General features: G+C 34.3%; 3 protein-coding genes across 6 annotated transcripts; 2 read left to right on the top strand and 1 right to left on the bottom strand.

Moving 5' to 3' along the window:
* The first annotated feature begins 2,235 nt into the window (after window positions 1-2,235).
* Window positions 2,236-4,122, top strand: LOC105169423 (glyoxylase I 4). Its single transcript, XM_011089815.3, has 3 exons — window positions 2,236-2,488; window positions 3,201-3,541; window positions 3,850-4,122. Exons 1-3 carry the CDS (start codon window positions 2,316-2,318, stop codon window positions 3,927-3,929), a joined length of 594 nt encoding a protein of 197 aa, XP_011088117.2. The 5' UTR covers window positions 2,236-2,315; the 3' UTR covers window positions 3,930-4,122.
* Window positions 4,123-9,036: 4,914 nt separating this feature from the next.
* On the top strand, window positions 9,037-13,255 carry LOC105169098 (Cysteine proteinases superfamily protein). Its single transcript, XM_011089388.3, has 3 exons — window positions 9,037-9,141; window positions 11,208-11,320; window positions 12,203-13,255. Exons 2-3 carry the CDS (start codon window positions 11,217-11,219, stop codon window positions 13,077-13,079), a joined length of 981 nt encoding a protein of 326 aa, XP_011087690.1. The 5' UTR covers window positions 9,037-9,141; window positions 11,208-11,216; the 3' UTR covers window positions 13,080-13,255.
* Window positions 13,256-13,430: 175 nt separating this feature from the next.
* Window positions 13,431-22,448, bottom strand: LOC105169097 (putative ion channel POLLUX). 4 transcript variants are annotated; one of them, XM_011089387.3, is made up of 12 exons: window positions 21,703-22,445; window positions 21,487-21,555; window positions 20,610-21,239; window positions 19,938-20,120; window positions 19,734-19,793; window positions 19,447-19,650; window positions 18,337-18,585; window positions 18,134-18,232; window positions 16,862-17,056; window positions 15,470-15,562; window positions 14,733-14,999; window positions 13,431-14,185 (listed from the first exon to the last, which is right to left on the bottom strand). In XM_011089387.3, exons 1-12 carry the CDS (start codon window positions 22,369-22,371, stop codon window positions 13,967-13,969), a joined length of 2,937 nt encoding a protein of 978 aa, XP_011087689.2. In that variant the 5' UTR covers window positions 22,372-22,445; the 3' UTR covers window positions 13,431-13,966. The 4 variants fall into 4 exon arrangements, with proteins under 4 accessions (XP_011087689.2, XP_088739487.1, XP_088739489.1 ...); XM_088883361.1 differs by lacking the exon at window positions 14,733-14,999 and having other exon boundaries at window positions 21,703-22,447; XM_088883363.1 differs by lacking the exon at window positions 14,733-14,999 and having other exon boundaries at window positions 14,023-14,185; window positions 15,470-15,546; window positions 21,703-22,448.
* Window positions 22,449-22,659: the final 211 nt, after the last annotated feature.

The following is a 22,659-nucleotide window of genomic DNA, read 5'->3' as shown; positions in this document are numbered from 1 at the left end:
TCACGTACAACACAAATTGCAAAACATACAAACAAGGATTAACCAACCATAATTTAATATCTAATATGTACTAAATAACGTGAGATATCGTCATATTTAATTATGTATATTTTCTTGTTAGTTGGCATTTGAAAATTTCAAATTTATGTTTGTAAATTCAAATCTAATAGACTTATATAATATGAATTTAGAATTTTCAATTCAAATACAATTTAAAAATTAAATTAATAATCGAACAAGTCAGCCCCACTAAAAGATATATACATGTGACGAGGATTAATATTTATTTCATTTCAAAAGAACGAAAAAGTTCCTCACTTAAGGGCAAAATAGACAAAATCCCACAGGACCCACGTGCCCGCTCGCGGGTTGGGTCTTTAGAGCCTCAACCCGTGCTAGGACCCGCAAATCTACCTGGATAGCAGTACAGGCTCTCCATCACACGATGAAAGGTAAAATCACCCAAATTATTACACGTGACTCAGTTAACACTGTACATTTGGTCCTTATAAATACCCAGACACAAATCATTTGAGATAACCTGCATTTATTACTTTCAATTGTATGTCTGTGGATTGCACATTTCTATCTTGATCGAACTAACTTGAGCGTCGGAAGATCTTAGTTGGCGATGGTTCCGACTAGCCTTACGTGCGTATTTTAATCTTCAGAACCTATTAAAAATCTAATCTAGAGAGAATACATGACTTATTTGAATCAGTTTAAGAAAGTTGCATATTTCGAGTCAGATCAACATGAGAATGAAGAAGAAGAATATATGAAGTCATTAATAAAAGTGGAGTTTTATAATATGATGGTTTGTGTGGTTCTTACATGTTGAAATTATGGACATATTCTAAGTTGGTATTGAGCTGGATTGTCATAATTTCTATTATACAAAAGCATGCGAACATCACCATCCTACTCAACTTTCCAACAAATCTTAGCCATATTCATGCTAACTTGCTCTTTATTTCTTTTGATAATTAAACATCCCTTTTTTGGGATCGATAAACTCGTTGTGGCGGCTGTCCCACATAGGATTCTTAATCGTCACGTACGTATTTCTTTTTTTTTAAATATTACTCAACTTAGTAATCGTAGTCCCACTAACATACTAGTAAGTCAAACTCAACTATCACCGAATCTAATATTACGGGATAGTTATCGTTATTTCATAATACACCTAATTAAAACAACATATTCTATATTTTGAATGAGACTTGAAATAAAAATTGGACAGCCGACTACAAAACCACCATGGTGTTGGTGGTATTCATGCTAACTTTTGTTATTAATTCAACTAGTTGCAGATCTCCCTCATCAGCATGCAATATTATTCTAATCATCCCGAATATTTTTGTCCAAATTTAATAATCATAAGAGATATAATATATAGTATAATATACTTCAAATTAAATTGATCTCAATCTGTAATTTAAATTATAATACAAATAACGTTTATGCAACAATCCTAACCTACCTTAACACGACTCCCTGTACATAGACAATTACATAGTATTAATAGAGGTGTGGGATAATAATAATTATGGGGTATTTTTACTCGTCGTTTGATTGGGATTGTATTTTATGACAGTCAACGTGACTTGTTCACGACGAGAGCTTGAACAACAACATGTGCCCTTAAGGGCCAGAAGGCCTCTATTGTGGGTCGGCAAGCAAATAATGGGAGCATGAGCACTTCTAGATCGGATACAGAAGCATTCAATTGTAATTTTAGCGTAAAAATCCTAAATTCAACAAACAAACATTAATAGTGTGAATGAAATATCTTGAGAGTTTAAATTTGGACAAATCCGGATTATAAACTCCTAAAATATGTGTACCTCTTGTATGGAAACCTCACGTTGGTGTAAATAGATTAATTTAATATTAAAAATTTCAGAATATATAAGCAGAAGTATTTATTAATATAATTAATAATAAAAATATATAGAGAGAGAGAGAGAGGAAAAGTGTGAGTGCATGTGGTCCATTGAGTGAAGAGTAGAATAGTGATACTTGTTTTGAGGCACATGATGAATAAGAAGATGGGGATGGGGCGTCGGTGGATAAGATCGTACGTAGCTATAGCAATTGGGTGGAAAGGGATCAGGTGTGTCTCGCGTTGGCATGACTCAGACTCCGACTCCAATCAATCATTCCATCCTCTGTTCATATATCCACGTCATCATCATATAATTTGTATATATATATATACACCTCCTCAGAACGATAGATAGATAGGCAAGTAGAGCAGAGGTATCACACACACAAACACACACATATAGAGAGACAGAGAGTGAAAAATCGATATGGGAAAAGAGATTATGAATGAGAAGAAGGAAATGAGGGAGATGCCGTTTCTGGCGTTGAACCATGTTTCTTTTGTGTGTAAATCTGTTGCAAAATCTGTGGAATTCTACGAGCAGGTTCTGGGTTTTGTCCTCATCAAACGCCCTTCCTCCTTCGACTTTGAAGGTGCTTGGTACGATCTTCTTCCTCATACCTACATTCTTTTTCTTTTCAACTTCCAATACACCATCTCAATCACAAATAATATTGCCTAAAACATATTTCTATAATCTCAATCTTTGCTCGTTTTTTAAATTTATCAATTCAAACATAATATTTTTAAAATTGAAAATTGTCGATTCTCAAATCCAGGTGGAGTCATCTTTGTCGCAAGTTCTCAACCTAAATAAATTTTGAATGTTTTTTGATAGCATCAACGTGAATAAGCACTTCTAACATAAATTAAGGAAGAAAATATATCAAAATAAATATATATAAAAGAAAAATAATACATGAAATTAATGAATAAAGGACCAATTTTTGCAACCACAAATGTAAACAAGTACAAGTAATAAATATCTGAAGCTGGCCAGTAAAAATTACTTGGCGGGCCCATCGTGCCCTAAAGTTTCTTTGGACTACATAGGGCTCACACGACATGATATCAATTGGTGCACTCTCCAACTGCCTCTCATTAATTGGCCAACTCAAATTACAGAAGAAACTTCGACACATACTCTTTTTTGCATCTAAATTGAGTTCCTCCCATTATTACTTGAGATTCAATCTTTGTAAAAATTGGGGACCCCACAGATCAATTCAAAGCTTTTCGTGTTCGTGGTCGTGCTGCTATAATTATCATTAAATAAATAATAAATTTATAATCGAATTATTTATATTTACAGGTTGTTCAACCATGGGATCGGAATCCACTTGCTGCAAGCAGATAATGTGGCCGGAAAGAAGGGGAAAATCAACCCAAAAGACAACCACATATCGTTCCAGTGCTCGGACATGGATATGATCATGAAGCAGTTGGAAGAGATGAAGATCGAGTACGTGAAGGCAGTGGTGAGAGAGGGTGGGATCATCGTGGATCAGATATTCTTCCATGATCCTGATGGGTACATGATTGAAATCTGCAACTGCCAAAACCTCCCCGTCCTTCCTCTCTCATCTTGTCCCCTCAAGAAGATACCTACTTCCACCAATCTCAACCTCACTACTACTGCACCCTCTTTCTATGGTAAGTTAATCAAATTATCTAGCTATATATTTTTTATTTTAATTTCATGATATTTTTTTAAATAAATATAAGCGACGAAATATTAATTTATAAATATCTATAGTATAGCACATGCTGGAGAACGGGCTATAATTAATCAACACGATTATCGTATTATTATGGAGATTTTCTTCTTACGTAGCCCGTTTGATGCTATTTTAATATATAGTTTCGAGGGTTTTTTTAATAATATATTTTTTTATGTGTAATTTGACGGGTGATAGTTTAAAATATCGAGTTTTTATCTGAAAAAGTAATGAAATTTGCAGGAAAGATGCAGTGCAGTGGAGAAGTAGAAGCATTGATGATGGAGAATTTGGCAATGGACATGTTGAACCTGTCTATTTGAGAGATGATGATCATGATCATGATCATGATGGATGATTGATGATATATATATATTTATATGCAAAAAAATTTATATTATTTCTTCACCAACATAAATGATATTTAGTGTAGTGTATTATAGTTTGTAATTTGTTGTTTTCTTGTTGTAATTGAAGCTCATTGCGATATCGTGAAAACATTGAATGATGTGCAAACATGTTTTTCCTTTTTTTTTTTTTTTTTCAACGAGTAATTTATTACATTAATAACTTAATAAATCAAGCAAATCATCGAATCGATCGATACATTAATATAAAAAATAATAATGAGCTAAATTAAATAAATTCGCATAAAGTGAGATAAATATCTATATATTCAATGTTATTTAAACTCGTGATTTCAAATTTGTAATGTATCTAATGGAGAGCTAAGACATGATTGGTAGTGCGCAAACATGTTTGGTCACATAATTAGAGTGTTTTTGTTTTTAAGCACATGATTAAGTGCAATGGTTGTGCTTTAATTGAATAATATAACTCGTGATTATTAGTTCAGTGCAAGTGCAAATGCTGATATTATTAGAAAATTTGCACTGCTGAGCTCTTGATTTAACAAAAATTTAGCTGTCCTAACACGTGGTCTCTACATATATATATATAATAAATATTTTTTCATATTTTTAAAATATATTATTTTTAAGTAAGAATAAAATATATAAACCAACACATCATATTTTTATTAAAAACAAAGAACTAAATAAAAATAGCGGTAGTGATATATTTCTTTTTTATGTTACTATAGAGTAAAATTTTAAGTGTCGTAAAATCAAATTCACTTTCAACTTAGGTCATGAATTTAATTTTATTAATCTTACTAATATTTCTGATTTGATTGTTATTTTCAGATATATTGATGTATTGATTAAAATAGCAGTTTTGAGTTTTTATCCATGTAGAGACAACGTCATAATTAACATTCCGGCCCATTATTCAATTTAAATATATAGTTATAGTTATATAGCAAAAATCGTTTTCTTGAGAAACTTTATTTAATAAATATATATATCAATAAATATCACTTGTCAGTTTCCATAAAGTTCTTAGAGTAGGTATATTGACCAATTGATAATAAATGCACTGAGAAAAAATATCTCAATTGGAAAAATAGTCATAAATTGTATATATATATATATATATGTTACCTCACTTTTCTCCATTTTTGGATCAACTGTTGATAAGGACTCAAGATTTTCACATTTTTTAATTTAAGTTTCTTGTATTTGAAAATGATATTTTGTTAATTTAATTAAATAATTTAAAATAACTAATTAATCTTGATATATTGATGAAATATATAACGTGATTAATCGACTTTTGAGAAAAATAAATAGCAACATAGAATGGAAAATATAATAATATTATTTAAAATAAAAAATTCAATCAACTCATCATTTATTTAGAAGAGAGAGAGAGAGAGAGAGATTTATAAAATTAAAAAAAAAATTAACTTGATAAGTGACCACATTTTCCAAGTACGTATAAAAGCAGGCACTTATCAAACATTATAATAATCTAAAATAAATAATAATTTAAGTGACCATATATGTAATTATGTTTATGTTTGGTGCCTATTTGTATTTCTTACATTCTTTTGTCGTACATGCTGACATGGATCATTTGATTTTCTTACAATGTGGAGTAGGTTTTTGCAGGTTGCCCCCACCATTCTAATCATTTCTTGTTTTTGGTCCCTTCCACTCATCAAAGAGTCAAATACACACATACTATTTTAATTATATATATATTTTTTAATTATTTTCTTTGGGGGGTGGGGGTAATGTATTATGATTTGGATGAGGTTTAGGACATTTGTGGTTCTAATTACTTCACCTCTAATTATTTGTTCTTTTGTTGCTATTAGGTTTGTTGTTTTCTTTCTCACTGAGGGCTTTTTAGTCTTTTTAACCCAAAATGTATTCTATACTAATATAAGAAAAATATACTCTCTATACTCACAAACGACGGTTAGTGACACTATCGCACCAATTTTTCATAAAATCAAAAACGCCCTTCAACTAATAAGATAACTAACTTATTCAATTTTTAAAATTTTATATATTTTTAATATAATGTATTGATTTTATATATTTTAAAGAGTAAAAGATCATTTTTTATATACACGCAGGAACAGTGTGTCATAATAACTAACTAATATATATAAAATTAAAATTTACAATCCTCTGAATATACGAAGATATGATAAATACATAAAATACAGAAAAGTAATACCGCTCGAATATTATTTTTTTTCTTGTAGATATTATTGCATTTATTATAAATTCAAAAAATATATAAGATATTGATACGCAATGCAGGCAAATAATTAATTGAGAATAATTGCATACAAAAGCTGTATGGACATGCAGATATTTTGGAAGGCACTAGAATTTTGACCCTCCAAAGTCCAAATTCTAATTAGGGACCATTGGCATGCATGATACCTCAATAAATACACATCCATCCAAAACCAAAAAGCTCTGCTTTATGCATCCATCATAATACAGTGCACATGTTACAATACTCATCAGAATTGTCATGTTCTATCCAAATTTTGGGATCACTAAGATTGTGTTATTATTATTTTTAAATAGTCAAATATGATGTTTTAATTGATTCTTTCGATCGTAAGTCTAAAAATACGCTACCGTTGGACTCATATTGAAAACGTCTCAATTTAGAACCCTTTGATATTTAAGTCAGTAAGTTGTAAGAGAAGTAACAATGCAAGTTGTAAGAACATTAGGGTATCAAAAATTGTAAATACTCTATGAAGGGCCACTATTTATAGATTTATCTCAATTATACGGTTGGACGTGAACCACGTACGTCAAAATGATTCATGCTCATAAGGAGTCCATACATATTAGGATTTAGGATATATTGGGGTCGAATCGTAAATATGTTAACTTAATAAAATGGATTTAGAATTTATCTGAATATCGCTACTACTGTTGGAGGTCGTAGTACGACCTTCATAAGATATATACCTATATCATTATCTAAATTATTTCATTTATAAATTATATTTAATTTAGAACAAAATGTTATTATATTATTGTCGGAATTTCTGAAGGCGTTTTTGCTATTAATTCAAGTACGTATTGTGTATTCGCTTGACAAAATTATGTCGATTATTTACAATCTTTATTTTTCTTTCTTGTTATTTAATACTACACCAAAAGATGAAGATCAAATAATGCTATGTCTACGAATTATATTTTTCTTCTTTTCTTGCAATAATAATTTTGTTTTTGTCAATTTAACTGAGTCAATAATTTGTTTTCAAGTTGTTACTTTTAGAGACGGTTTGGGAGGCCTCAATGCTGTCTCCAAATCCGACACACTTTATCTTGACATGATATTTCCTTTTATCATTTTTTTTTTCTTTTGAGAAATATCTTTATAAATATATACACATATTTTGTCATTCTCATCTCAACCATCACTTTTTTTTTTAATATATTTACATACAATTAAAAATAATAGTAATGATTTTTATAAACTAATTATATGTATTTTTTAGTAATATTTTGGTATGACACACTAATAATTTGACTTTAATATAATTTTTATGATTTGACTTTAACACTCATTCTTACAATTAACTTTATGCAAAAAAATTAAATTTTAATTATCATATATTTAATTAATGAGGCCTAATGTAAATAGAAATACCCACAATTCTTACATTTAGAATCATTAATTGATAATATAATAGCAATAATTATTAATTCATTGCTACTTGATATTATAATATAATAATATAACTAATTTATAGTAATATATATATATATATATATATATATAAAGACGTCTACACTCACAAACAGTGGTTAGTGATACTGTCGTATCAATTTTTAGATACGATGATTATACCATAATTGGATAGGTCTTAAAATTAATTATAATTACTTTCTTAAAAATATGACAACATGATTTTCTTTAACACTGTTATACCAATTCTTTTGCTGTGTCAAATACTTTAAGTTGGTTTTCTTTTTATAATTTTTTTTGAAATGCGATTCGTTGGTTTTTATACTTTTATTCTTATTTATAATATATTTTAAAACTTAATATAATTATTATATGTATGTGGGAACGACGTGCCACACCAGCTAGTAAATAAAAAGAAAAGAAGAGCTTTCGGCAATAAATGTGAGTTTTTTGGAGAAACTGAAATCCTACAATCATGAGGTTATGCGTTTGAATTGTGCCAATGTATAGTTCTTAGTTGTCGGTTGGTTGTATAGATATTTAATATCAATAATTGGTATGTTGATTATTGATAATTGAATAAATTTATTGTATACTCGTAATTGATTTATTTAAAAAAAAAAGAAAAAGAAAAAAAAAAGAAAAGCTTTCAACCTAACCAGCTCAGGCATTACATGGGCCTTTATGGAGTTTCGGATCTTCGGAGTGCGGCCCAAATAACTTGACTAAGAGATTGCAATTGTATATCTTTTTGGGCCGATTTGAAACAAATCAAGGCCCAATAGAACCTCCACTCTGATTTAATTATTTATGGGCTGGCCCATACCAGATTAATAAAAGATAAAATTTATTTTGGTACTAAAATCCTATGGTTAGCGTCGCTTTAATACTTGAATAATTATAAATAATTTAATTAATACTTGAACTTTATTATTAATACTACTTGATATCCAATTAATAATTTTTATTTATTTATTTTATTATCTATTTATATAATCATTATTTCACTGTTAGATATAATATAAAAAATAATAATATAGCTAAAAAAACTCGTATGAATATATATTTTTTCTTTTTCTTTAATAATATTGATGGGACTGAAATTGCATAACTATAAAATTATGGGTGTCGTTTTATTTTAATAATAGTTATTGATTAATTATGGATATCTGATGTTGATTATTGATATGTCAGATTATTGTAGTTATTAACGATTGAAATTTATAATATAATTGATGGATAATTGAGTGGAATTTGATTAATTTTTTTAATAATTAAATTAAAATGTCAAATTAAATTTTAAGAATGGATAAAAAGATTAATAAAAGAAAGAAATTTTTAGAAGAAAAAAGAAAAGGAAAAAGGCATATTTCATTCTTTAAGACAAAGTATATGCTCCCAAAACCTATACCCTCTCAATCCAAACGCCCACCTCTCTACCATTGCTTGTCCAAATACCAGGTTTGCTCTTCTTTCTTCTTCATTTTGTCTCTCTGTTTCTTCAATTTGGTAGCAACAGTGTTATTCAGACTTCAATCGAGACATATTTTTTAGGAAATTCCGGGAATTACATGTGATTTTTTTTTCCTCAAGAAATTCGTCTCAAGTGACTGGCGCCGCCGCATTTCATGCGGGCGCGGTTTTTGTGTATCGTCGAGCTTGTTCCGACATGGGATTACGTTTTTGTTTCAAGTGAATTGATTTTGGACTCGATTTTGTATGTGGGTGTGCTTGATTTAACTCTAATGTCAATAAAAGAAGAGAATTGATCTTTGTTGACGTTTTTCTAGTTTATCTTTTGTTGTTATGGTGGATGTTTGCCTTATAAAGTTGGTGGCTTTAGTTCATCAGTGTGGGTATCTGTGTTTTGAATTATTTCGATGGAGATGCGCTATTAATGGCAGTAGTAATTTAGTTGTATGTGTGGCCTTTCTTGTATAACTGTGTTTATGTTTCTTAATTTGTACATTTCCTTCCTCTCTTCTTGGGTGGGTTCATGTCTTTTAGTGGTTGTTTCAATGCATTATCAGTTTCAAACTATTATTTGATTTTTTTTTTGTATTTGATACATTTACTATCTTATTTGGTGTGCAAGTTATAAAGGTAGTTTTTATACATATTTGGAACTTCAGTTATATTTTTAGGTTTACTGGATTTGCAGCCTAGTTGTTTCTAACTCTGTAACTCTTCTTTATCATCAGCTCCTGACCTAGAATCTAGTTTGTGTATCATCTGCCAAGTGGACGTGTTTTCTTCCATAGCATTTGGGATTTAAGATGTTTCCTAGGTTACTTGGTAGCTTCCATTATGAAGTTTTAACATGAAGTACCTGATGCTTACTTGTCTTGATCGTTTACTTGACTGGAAGTAACAGTTGAGAATATTCAGTAAAAGTGCAAAGGAAAAGCTGTATGAACAATATAATGAAATTTATTTGTTAATCTCTTTCCTACTTTCCTTCTTAATTACACAAAACGGGTGCACTATGTTGCATAAACAATGACTATGAAAGAAGTCTGTTGTCACATTGACATTTTATTGTCAGCAATATGAGTGTGGATGCTTGCATATGAAGACCTGATTTATATGGCTTTGTTTTAAGGCGTTAAAACATAACTAATTGCACAAAACCATAAAGATGGGTGTAAAACATAACATGACTGGAACTTTTTCTGAGCTGAGTATTTACTGTGAACAGGCTCATTAGATGTATATACGGCCTGAATGGCACATTCTGATGATTAGTGTATCTTGTTCAAGTCATTGGAACCATCATCATCTTTAGCATGTATGTCCAAAAAGGCACCAAGAAAACACATTTGGAGTTTATTATTTGCTCAACTTGTTTCTCCTATTTCTATATGAAATGTGAATGATACAGACATTCTCAAAGAATTTCTCTCCATGTATATATTTTCACCCATACATTCATACTGATAAATTTTACCATAAGATCCTAATTATTTTCTAAGTTAAGTTGCTTCGCCAACTCTTAAGTTCATCCGGAATTTCTCAATGGACTTGTATGTGTATGTGCGCATTTTACTTTGTGATCTCACAGTATGAAGCTAGCTAATAGAAAAAGAATGACAAATTAAAAAGCATCGATTAGAGTGTCAAGTTGTAAAACCACAAAAAAAAAGCATCGGTAGGAATCATTAATGCTGGTAGAGTTTGTTTCTGCATACTTGTTTGGTCTTATCCTTGGTATTTATAGATTGTATTACCACTATCAAGATCTGGACTAACATCTGAAGTTGATCTTGATACGTGATTGATTAGTGCTTTATGATTATATTTGAGATGTTATAACTTAATATGAAGGGTAAATGGGCTTGTTAACTGTGTTAAGAGTGTTGATATCCATCATGGGTCTACTTGTATCTGATTATTACCAATGAAGGCGACTTGTTTTATTCAAACTGGCTGAACTGTATTTCAAACTACTTTTATTATGCCCGTGGTTCTTATTATTAATTAGATTTCCATTAATTCAAAGTACAACATTCTGAACGGTTTGATTTCAGGATAATTAAATGGCTGACAATCCTCAAGTAGATGATAAATTGTCTGAAGTGATCTCAGAGAATGTGTCCGAGCAGAAGAAAGAAACCCTTGAAGAGATGCTTTCTAGACACCGGTACTAATTCTATGTCTAACCTTCTAGTAAAGCGCAACCAGCACCCCCCCCCCCCCAAAAAAAAAAAAAAGAAAAGAAAAAACTTGCATAGAGACTGATTTAAGATTTTCTTTATTCTAAACCTTGGTGAACTTTGAAAAAGGTTTTCGATTTTGTTTTATTGAGTTAAATCAGATTGAATCCACATCTGGTAGATTTGATAGCAACATTTGCTCTGTTTTTGCTAATGCAATGATAAATTGCAGAGATCCCCAGAATAGATAGAAAATCATAGTATTATGGATGATTTGTAAAGAAAAGGGATAATTACATTAACACCTTTTGAAGTATAATCAAGTTACTTGAGCGGATAATCGCGCTGATAAGCAAATAGGAAGCTGAAAAGAGCCTAAAGGCCTTTTTGTCCGTCTAATGACAGCCCGCTGAAAGAAAAAAGAATTAACCAAAATAAATTATTATTCGGACGTTTTACCAATTTGCTTAATATTGAAATTGCAAAACGTCTTCCCATCTTTTCTCTCTCTCCATAGCATATTTATACATACAAACACTGACATATATATACCACAGACTACACCCATGTAAAACACATACACAAAGAGCACATGTCTGAGACTGGGGAGGGGGGAGGGATTGGGACATATTGGATATGGAAGGGGCTGGAGTTTGGAGAACTAGGGAATGTAGGAATTGAAGGTGCAGATTCAGGGGCTAGGGAAGGAGCTTGAGTGGGCTGTGGGCTTGTGGAGGCAGGAAATTGATTTGAGTGGCTGGGTGGGTTAGTTCAGAGAAAGAAGGAAAAAGATGAGCTAAGAGACAATGTACTCTCCATCAAACTGTGAAAGTTGTTTAGCAGCTCATGTCCGAAATTTTCAATTGCAGGAAAGAGACTAATGATCTGCAGAGCAAGGAAATGGCAATGAAAAAGGCCGCAGCCAAAGGCAGCAAGGCTGAGCAGAAGGCTAAGAAGAAGCAAGTTGATGAAGAGATACATCGACTTTCAACCAAGCTTAAAGAAAGACAGGCCGAGGAACTAGCTTTGTTAGGCTATAGTAACACTACTGATAAACAGAAAGGAAATCTTGATAATATAGTTAAAGCCATAGCTGGGGTTTCAGTCACCAATCATGTGGAACAGTCAAAGCCCAGTAAGAGCGTCAAAAGGCGTGAGAAAAGAGCTCAACAGGAAGCAGCCAGGGAACAAAGAATACAAGAAGAGCAGAGCCAGATTGTGAGTGATCGATTGATTGAAAATGAAAGGTTGGAACAAAAATTAGAGCCCCTTGGATTTACCATCAACGAGATCAAGCCCGATGGGCACTGCCTCTACCGAGCTGTCGAGGATCAGTTGGCCCTCCACTCAGGAGGGTCTTCTCCTTATACTTACCAAGAGCTTCGGGAAATGGTGGCTGCTTATATGCGGAAGCATGCAATGGATTTTCTCCCATTCTTCCTCTCAGAGAATATGGCAGATGGAGAACCAGAGGACTCCCTTACAGAAAGGTTTGAGAATTATTGTCGGGAAATTGAGTCGACGGCAGCATGGGGTGGACAACTAGAACTTGGTGCTCTGACCCATTGTCTCAAGAAACATATCATGATTTTTTCAGGATCTTTTCCTGATGTAGAGATGGGAAAGGAGTACAAATCTGGTGACGAGACTGGACCGTCTAGTCTGAGTATTATGCTGTCATATCACAGGCATGCTTTCGGGCTTGGTGAGCATTACAACTCTGTTGTCCCCAGTTCAGTGCGATAATCGTTTTTGTGCTTAAAAAATGCTTGGAATGATACTATGTATCTAATACCAGGGCACAATGAGTTGAAGCTATAATGTGCTCTCTTATCAAATTGTTGATGATGTTGGAGATGCTAACAGACCTTGTTTCTGTTCAAGCATGTTTTGGGAAAACAATGCATTTGTGTTCCTGATCATTGTTGTCTGCTGAAGGTTATACCTTAAAAATTTACTAATATGATCACTTGATAAAAGATTGTCTACTTGATGACCACCTGTTTATTGTATTTTGAAGGGTTACCCTTGTTCAAGCACCTTAGCACTTATGTATGGGAAGAAAAATAAAGGAGGTCCAAGTGAAGAAAAAAAATATGAAGGCTAATAACTTCTCCCTACAGCCTTTATTTGCAATGGGAACCGATTAATTGCACAATATTTGCACATATCCAATCCTCAATATTAATATTTCAAATTTGGAGAAACATACAAAATGAGTTTGGGGATATATGCCTAGGTAGCCTACACCTGGTAATTTTCTTCGACAAAGAGTTATTAGTGCATCCTCCTATAAATCTTCTTACACCTGAGTTACCTTCGAGTCAGAGGATGTCTCTTAACATGTACTTAAAATACTCATCATGTCAGTGTAGCTACCCCATTCTTGAACTTCAATTGTCGCCTAAATTAGCGGCTTTTTCTTAAACAGAAACACATTGTCCCTCCCTCTGTCTTCTGCGTTTTCTTGAATCTGAACTGAAGAATGCCATTGTTCACGGGATCATGATGTTTGGCATTTCTCCATGAACAACATGAGCACATGTTCCATAGTGCTGTAGGGCAGATGTCCAGACTTCATTCATCCTATAAGCATTTGGAAGATCATTGACGCATCACTTGTTACTTCTCTCTCATTCACCTGAGGAAATGACTACGAAAACATCGTCAATAGACCATTTACGAGGTGTTGATTTGCTGACAGGGTTGATCACTGCACGCTCTGCTGTTGCTAGTCGATATCCAATCACAATTTCCTTTCGCTGCCGACCCCTAATCATTATGTCATAGAAGCAGAGTTCTTCCTGGTCATAAAGATAGAATTCTGCTGGCTTTATGCACAGCTCATTTCCCTGCATATCATAGAGCTATTATTGAGATTTCTATAGCATCTAGACTACGTAGAATCTAGCTATGTTAACTTGCAGAAAGCTAGCAGCTTGAGAAAGTAAATAGTTCTATGGTTGTATCGCAGTCGTAACTGCAGTTACAAACCCCAACTTCATGCAAAAAATTATAGCTAAATCACATCAATTTGCCTCCAGCACAGATTGTAATAAATAAATTTTACCAGTTATGAAACTTTACAAATGACCAAAGTTGCTGATAGTTTTGCAAATTTTCATTTCGAGACAATAGACAGTTTCACCAAAATAAGTTGCTGATAGAACTTGTGGAGCACTGTTGGATCAAAATTACATTCTATGTGTTATAAACAAAAATGACATTCTCGGAGAATATAAGAGGAACTGTACTTGTTTGAACACTTTGCATATCCTAATTCATGATCATTTGGTCGTGGGAAAGAAACCCTGATTCTCTATAATAACCTTGCTTTATATAGTTAGTACTTAAAAGGAAAATTGTTCTTCCAGATGCTTGAGTGATAATGACAAATACCTCTTCTGCGAAAAGTTCTTCTAGTACACGATTGATTTGTTTGTCTTCTGCCACCATGGCTAGAGCCATGCTCACCAGCTCATTCGATAGTACATAATCACTAATCCTTGTTACTGACACGAGATTTCTAGTTCTAGAATCCAATATCTCGCTTATAATTATTGACTTGTCTGAAGCTTGCTGCATTTCTCGAATCCATGAACTTTGGGAGAATCCGGAATGCCTTAAAGGAAGGGACTTAGTGTCTTTGTAAGGAAGTCGCTTTGACTGCAGCAACGCATAAGGGGTTTTACTTAGTTTCAAGAATCCAAAACCTTAGGTTCATGTACATGTAATGTGAAAACAGATGCAAAACATGAAGCCATATGACCCAGAAAAACAATTGTTGCATATCTGCATTTCCCGCAATCAATTAACATCTCTCACAAAATATACATTATAACAATCATATGTCCATCCAACGTTATATCCTACCACTGCAAAATTAGAAAGAAATTGAACTTTTTGGAAATAAAATGTAAAAAGGAAAAAACAAAATCCGACGACCAAAAATACCGAGTTCAAACCCAGAAAAGAGCACAGGCGAACCTAAGAGCATAGAGAACAGGAATCCAGGTAAAAAGAAAGCATAAGACAATGCTACTAACAGAAAACAATATAGAAAAACCAAGAAAGCAGTTGCAATGAGATCTAGGTATTGATTCTATGCTGCAAGTGAAAGCAGAAAGATAAATGACCTGTATATCTCTAATAAGGAGGAGAGTGGCGAGAGATCGTGAATCAGAGTGAACAATAGAGTCTTCCACAGATTCATCTGCAAGAATTAAAATCTGTTCTCTTAGAGTTAGTAATTGCCACAGTAGCGAACCTAGAAACTCAAATTTAACAAGTCTTTGAATGTTTCAGAAATGCAAGCTTGAGAGTAATCAAGTTTATTTCCAAGTCAAGTTGCAGAATCATTAGGTGGAGAAAAACAGACTTCTGAATTAAATGAGTCAGGCCAAATTTTCTTTGGCACAGTATATGTATTACATTTTGCCTGATGTCTGGTCTTGGAATCCTTAAAGACCAACAACTTGAGCTCAGTATTTTTTTCATAAGTGTAGCAGAAAAAAACCACAATATCATTGTATATGGCCAACCAAGTTTAAATAATTGCAAATTTCTCAGCAGCTATGTAGTTTAGTTTAGATGCATGCTCAGGGTGTCTAGTAATAAAATCACATGTAACAGAAAGTAGAGAGTTTCTTATAATAATACTATATACTATCCATTGACTAATTATGGTAAAAGTTCAAACCAAACTTGTTCTAAGAAACTTCAGACAATAACAGCATATGTAAACCTGTAAGGAGGAAATTCATATATTCGACAGTAGAGCTCCCTGAGCACTTAAGAAACAGGAAGATAACAAAATGTGAAGATCTGTTTGCCCCCATGTAGTTCATTTTCCAAGGATTCCCTAGACTTCCAGAATAAATAGTAAACATATGTGGGTCAAATCACCGATTCCAACTTCTGTTTGATAAGTTGCAAACTGTTGCCGTTAGCTCCCCATATAATGGATTCGATTTAGTCATTTCATTACAAACAGAAGAACAGATTTGGCCAATTTACCCATTCAGATTGCTATTTGACAAGATAAAGCTACATAGTTTCATTTTAATTTAAATTTAAGAAAAAAAGAGCATTCTAGCTCCAAGGGCATCACATCCAGAAAAAAGAGCTTGATGGAGATTCCGGGAACAACATTAGGGGATCTATTCCACACTAAAAGAATTTCAAGAATAACCTTCTCAACTTTGGTTCCTTGGCTCATTTATTTCCATCTTTCTGTTCACATTTGGTAGAGCCTATACATGCATTGACTTCCCTTGTTGAAACAAACCTAAGTGATGAAATAAACGACTTATTACATTTCCTCTACATTAACTGTTTTGGTTTAGCTGAGTTTCAGAGTAATACAATTCAATTTCCAGGCGTTTATATCTGCAGTAGAACTCTTTAAAATACTTCATATCCAAACAATTTCCTTGGGAACTCAAGATTACCAAATGAAGGTATCAACTAAGATGGTGCATTCATGAGGTGTCGCGACATGAACTCAAGAGGATCATGACAATACTTACAGAATCAAATGTCTCTAATGGAAGACTCTCCAAGTGACGTCGAATGACTGCATTCCCTTCACGATGGACCAGTTTTAAGTTAACCAATCCTGAAATGTCAAGGCCACCATCTGTTAACTTCTTTTCTCGGTCCTTTTCAGGAACCTCGTTGAACATCCACAATTCCGATCCTGGAGCCAAAAACGCCTCTAATACCTAAGAAATGGCACAGCAGTATAACAAACAAGTTCTACAGATAAGAATGAACGAATTCAGAAGCCTAAAGTTAAACTAATAGGGCATTTGAACAAAAATTTATATCCAGAAAGTGATATTAGAGATGGTTTAAAAAGCAATTCAGTTTTGGATTAAGATCAGGGTGCGCACATTGCATGTCACATTTCACGATCAGATGTTCAAAAAGCGATTAGCATTACAAAGTACAACATTATGAAATGTGAAATTTCATAGTCTAATTTGTTGGAATGAAGTCACAGATGCATCAACTTTCTTACAACCAAGTGCGTGAGATAATGCTCTATTTTGTCGATGAGCAATTAAAGGAGAAGCTGACTGAAGAACAAGACTAAGATAACATGCTTAGAATTTTTTGGGAAAGACGAAACTTAAGAAGCATATGCACAATAGGTTTGTACTCATCTTATATGGTGTCAGCATCTCGTCATCGTTCACATGGGAGAGAGATGCATTCTTTTGTAGTTGATAATTAACCAAAATGAAACAGATTAACCATTTTTCTCTATAGGCCAGTATGGGTACAGAGTAGATTTAATTGTCAAATGAGATATCATTCCAAGTTTCATCTCATGTTGGACTTTTAACATGCTGCTGAGTATTATAAGTGCCAGACTTTAACTTGTCGAACTGCAAGGGCCAATATTAGAAGAGGAATGAACTACTCATTGACCCTACAAGTTAGATCGTCCTCGTGATGACAAGCCTAAGTAGGAGCTGGAGACTGCAGCTCAGGCCACCAATTGAGATTGAGGCATGACAAAATTATCACCTCCCCTTAGAAAATGAATTGATTGGCAATAACACTTTCTTTTTTTATCACTTTAGCATTTTTTTCCGACCCTTTCCTCAACCAACACACACACGCTATGCGTAAAGCAATTTGTCTTAGCAGCCAGGAATTGCTCCAATTTAAACAACTTTAACCCATCAAACCACACTTAAGATGGTAAAATGAAAGAACTCCAAAAAGTGCGATATAAGAGAGATAAATACGAAAATATATGAAACGTGAATGTAACAAGTAGAGAAAATCACCATAATCATATCGTCAATGTCACGTCGCCAACCACAAAATAGAATCTTTTCTGGAAATTTTGGAGGATCAATTATTTTAGGACATAGACCCTTCCGAATCTGCACGAGATATGGTGTATGAGAACCACATTGAATGGTACACGTGTACAGGGTTTAACGCATCCCGTAGAAACCATCTAATGTGTCAAAGTAGAGAGTATGACCTTTGGTAATGGACCTGGGGCATATGTGTCATCATCCTCAGCTATGACAAGAATCTCATCACCTTCTCGTAAAATATAATTATCATCTGGATTTATTTTGATCTTTCCACCATCTGCAAAAACCTTTACTCCACAAGGAATTGCATCAGGGAAAGAAACGAGTACATCTTCAAAACGAAGGCCATCCAGTTCCGGCCATCTTTTGATATAAAACTCTGCATTTTCAAACCCCAAAATGTCTTCCCATATCTGCAAAGCCAGGACGCTATTTAAGTACACCCAAGAAAAATGAAAGAGCACGAGCAACTGCTGATGTCATATCCGCAGGCTAAAAGAAGCAACTTCAGCATTTCAAGACCTCACTTCTATTAAAAAATGGAAACTGAAATTAATGAAACATTTTCAAGCAAAAAGGATGTTATAGAGGATTACCATAACTGTCATTTGAATCTCTACTTCTTTCAATTTGATAAGTTTAGTGTTGATTATCAGAAGCAGAGAATCATATTTTGGATGGCTGTTGTTAATTAATGAACATAGATTTCTAGTTTTGAAATTCACAAAGTTAAATATATAGAACATCAGAGGATCATTTGTTTCTTACACACTATCATAAACAAGCACCTTGATCCACTTAACTGTTAACCGACACAAATAATCATTAAAAACATGGTTTTCAGCTGTAATTGATAACTATAATTAGTTACTCAAGGAAAAAGCAATCTTCAACTAACATGCAGCTCTAGTTTGTATGGCCCCCAAGACATGATTGAGTGAAAAAAGGGACAAGAAAAAGAATCCTTTAATTTCACATAATTTCTGAAGAGCTCTTGAAGACAGCAGCCCACCTCTCTGCATCACAACTCTACTGCTCCCACAAGGAAGCACGTTTCTCTACAGAACGATTTTACTGATATATGTAACTCTCAGATTGGTTTTCTCTGATCATTGTGATAATAAGATCACACAATACTCTATGAACGATGGTTTCTTATGATAATTGTGATAATAAGAGGTAGACAATCTGAATGAGTGAGTGAACTTATCATTTGCACATGATCTTATATACCACAATCATAAAGAAGATTTGCAAAATCACATTTAGCTGACCTGTGCAAGGCCAGGCTGCAGAGCACACTGTATCATGAGTCGTCCAATCACATCATGTGCAACAACAGTTTCTATAAGTTCTCCTCCAACAAGCTTAACCAAGGGCTCATTGTCAAGATCACTCATTTCTACAACAACATGCCCCCTCAAGCCCTCTTTTACTCCAGTTAAACTAAGCACAACCCTGAGAGCGCGTGCATCACTCTGATTTCAAGTTACAAAACAGTAAGCATACAGTTGTCCCAAACATTAACCATGGTAAGAGATTTTAGATCAAAAGTTAAGACCTGATCAGCATTCTCATCAGATGCTAATACAATGATTGCACGTGCCTTCGAGACAGAGACCTACATCAAAAGAAAATGAGAAATGAAAATAGAATGCTTCGCCAGGGAGAAAAGGGATCACCAATGTGACTATAAGAAAAATTATAATCCCTCATGATACATCTTAATACTGGTTTTACCATGAAAATTGTTGAGCTAAGGTACCTTTTTTAAGTCGGCCAGTATAAGAGGGCTACCACTTCTGCAGATAACTGATGTTCCCATCAAGTCAAATTCAAGCTTTGCTATATCCATCTCCATTTCCTCCTTGTCTCTTTCTGCAAGTACAACAATAACACCACCACCAATGCTCTTGTTTGCTATTGCAAGCTGCTTTAAAAGCGAACCCTGTAATAAAGGATCATTCCTTAATCTTAAAATGAAAACACATCTCCAGATGAGAGTTCATAGGCTTCAATAGCATAGAGGACAGTGCTGGTAGGAATTGAAGTATACTACACTGTCCATAGTTTTAAGGGCAAAAGCCAGAAAGCTAGGAGCCCAATTACAAACAAAATAAGCTCAATGCACTGATAGGATCCAGCATAAATACAATGATCTAATGGGTCTACTTCTTGGTCCAGCAAAGAAAATGAAGTAGCCATCACAAAGCAACACGGTTTAATAGATTGGTCAAGCAAGTTTTTCATCCATCAAACTAGGAATCTATGGTTGAGGAGCAGTAAATAGTGGCCTCTAAGAAAGAAAGAAAAGTAACAATCAGTAAATTTGCAAAAGAACATTTTCAAGCTTAAGATAATATGCTTCATGGCAGAACAAAGCAAAAGCCAGTAAGATCCAACGATAACAATCTACCACCAAGAATGAAAGGATTACCAATTTGTCACTCCATCCAAGAATGAGAATATGGTTACTTTCAATGACCTCACTCTTGCCCTTGCGCAGTGAGTCCACCTTCTCTGAAATAGCATCTGAAACAAGTCCCAGCATCATGGCAAATATAAGCATGCCTCCTGAACTTATAGAAACTGAAACAATCCTCGGTCCAGTACCAACCCTATCTGCATGATTTCCTGAGTCTGCCACAAAGGTCCAAGAAAGCCAAAGAGCTTCAGTAAAGCTGCCATCACTTACAGCATACAATGCTAAGCCTCCAAATCCAATGAGAAACAGAGTGGCAAAGAGAAGTGCTAGCAGCTTTGCATAAGGATAGACAGAGAAACACACGTCCACCATGTAGGCAATTCTTTTCTTCAATGGAACCTCCTCTTTGCTATCCTTCATCCGCTTGGAAAGATTTTTTATTCGCGGAAGATAATCAACGTATTTGTACAACAGAAATGGTGTTATGAGAGTAACGAGAACTGTGTATAAAGCTATCGCTCTGGGGTCAGTCTTGCTTAAGTACAAAAATGATCTCCCATTTTCAAGCTCCAAGACTTCAATACTGTTACTACCAATAGTGTTTCCGTAACTACAAAATCTACGAAGGTTGGTGTGCTCTTCCTGCAATGATAATATCAACCTTCTAATCAGATATTGATGAATGACATGCTTACACAATCAGTTTTACTTATTCTTTTATTTATTTTTGTGTACACAATTTGATTAATCCGAAGATCAAACCACATGCCATCGCGAACAGTTCAAAAAGGAGGGGATGAAGGGAACTAGAGACTTATTCACTTCCTAATGGTGGTCATAGTTCTACAAAGTATGAATATAAGATGCAGGTATTCTACTTTGCACATACCTGAAGCCTTGTGACTTTATTCCTCAAGAAAATTGCATAAGAAACAGAAACGAAGCAGAAAAACTTGAGCTGCAAGTGAAAGGAAAAAGTATCAATCCCCAACTCATCAATAGTAATGGCAGTATTAGAATTTGAAGTCTCTATCATTGTCAATGATTATTTTGAGAAGAAAGTGACGAAAACACAAAGCGAAGAAGGATGAGAATATGTGCTCACCCAAAATGCCTTGCAAGAATTTCGGAACGAGAAAGTCTTCTGAACACTACAAGAATTAGCTGAATCACGAGGCTCAGATACCACCGACGAGGTACGAACCAAGGCCGACGACGCTGAGGCAGATGCTTGAAGCGACAACGCTTTCAAATCCTTTTCTGCTCTTAATTTGGGTTTACTGACTGGGGAACCAATCCCCCGAGCCGAGTCAGCTGTGGAACCCCCTCCCCCTCCAGCACTACTCAAACTAGGCGGCATGGAGGTGCTACGAACAGGCAATTGAGACTGCGGTTTCTGCTTCTGCTGCTGAGATTTGGAGAAAGAAGAAGAAGATTTGACAGTGACGCTTCGGCGAGTGGAGTATGGACCGAGATTGGAAGGGAAGACGTAGTCCCGATCCGAGAAATTAAAGCTGAAAGCATCGCTGCTGCTGCTGCTGAGCCCACCACCGGTGGTAGTAGGGGCAGAGGAAGATGCATTCGTGGTGGTGGAGGTAGTGGAGGAAGTGGAATTGAAAGAAGCGGAAGGGGAGAGGCGGCGGGCGGCGGGGAAGTGAGGGGTTTGGGCGTCATCACCGCCGGAGTCGGTCGTCCTGGACTTCTTGTTCAGGGGTGGCCTCTCGGGCTTCCCCGGAGTCTGGCCGGCGACGGAGTGAGCGTTGGTGGCTTGCATGTGTGTGAGTGTGAGAGAGAAACGAAGGTGACTCAGACTGTCGGATGAGTGTTAGTTTATTGTTTTTACAGTTATGATAAGAGAGGAGATGAGAAAACAATAACATGGAAATTAATTAATTAACTTCCTCTTTTACCCCTTCTCTTTTAAGAATATTTAAAATTAAATTATAAAGAGCTCTTCCTAAACGTAATTTAAAAAATTCTATTTATTCATTTTTATATTAATATAAAAGAAATTTTTTATACTCATACATTGTGATCAGCGGAGCTCCTTATTCACCCTAAA

Source organism: Sesamum indicum, linkage group LG8 (assembly GCF_026168435.1).
Source record: "Sesamum indicum cultivar Baizhima isolate 11 linkage group LG8, ASM2616843v1, whole genome shotgun sequence".
NCBI lineage: Eukaryota > Viridiplantae > Streptophyta > Magnoliopsida > Lamiales > Pedaliaceae > Sesamum > Sesamum indicum.
This window is presented reverse-complemented; position numbering and strand designations above follow the sequence as displayed.

Excerpts from the sequence above, each read along its gene's own strand:
- LOC105169097 (XM_011089387.3), bottom strand. The coding sequence starts at position 22,371 with ATGCAAGCCACCAACGCTCACTCCGTCGCCGGCCAGACTCCGGGGAAG. Across the intron at positions 19,794-19,937 it reads TACTGGCCGACTTAAAAAAG|GTCTCTGTCTCGAAGGCACG; the intron begins GTACCTTAGCTC and ends CTTTTGATGTAG. Across the intron at positions 15,563-16,861 it reads CATTAGAGACATTTGATTCT|ATTTTAATTCTTGCAGATGA; the intron begins GTAAGTATTGTC and ends CTAAGAGAACAG.
- LOC105169423 (XM_011089815.3), top strand. The coding sequence starts at position 2,316 with ATGGGAAAAGAGATTATGAATGAGAAGAAGGAAATGAGGGAGATGCCG. Across the intron at positions 2,489-3,200 it reads TTCGACTTTGAAGGTGCTTG|GTTGTTCAACCATGGGATCG; the intron begins GTACGATCTTCT and ends TTATATTTACAG. Across the intron at positions 3,542-3,849 it reads TACTGCACCCTCTTTCTATG|GAAAGATGCAGTGCAGTGGA; the intron begins GTAAGTTAATCA and ends TGAAATTTGCAG.
- LOC105169098 (XM_011089388.3), top strand. The coding sequence starts at position 11,217 with ATGGCTGACAATCCTCAAGTAGATGATAAATTGTCTGAAGTGATCTCA. Across the intron at positions 11,321-12,202 it reads GAGATGCTTTCTAGACACCG|GAAAGAGACTAATGATCTGC; the intron begins GTACTAATTCTA and ends TTTCAATTGCAG.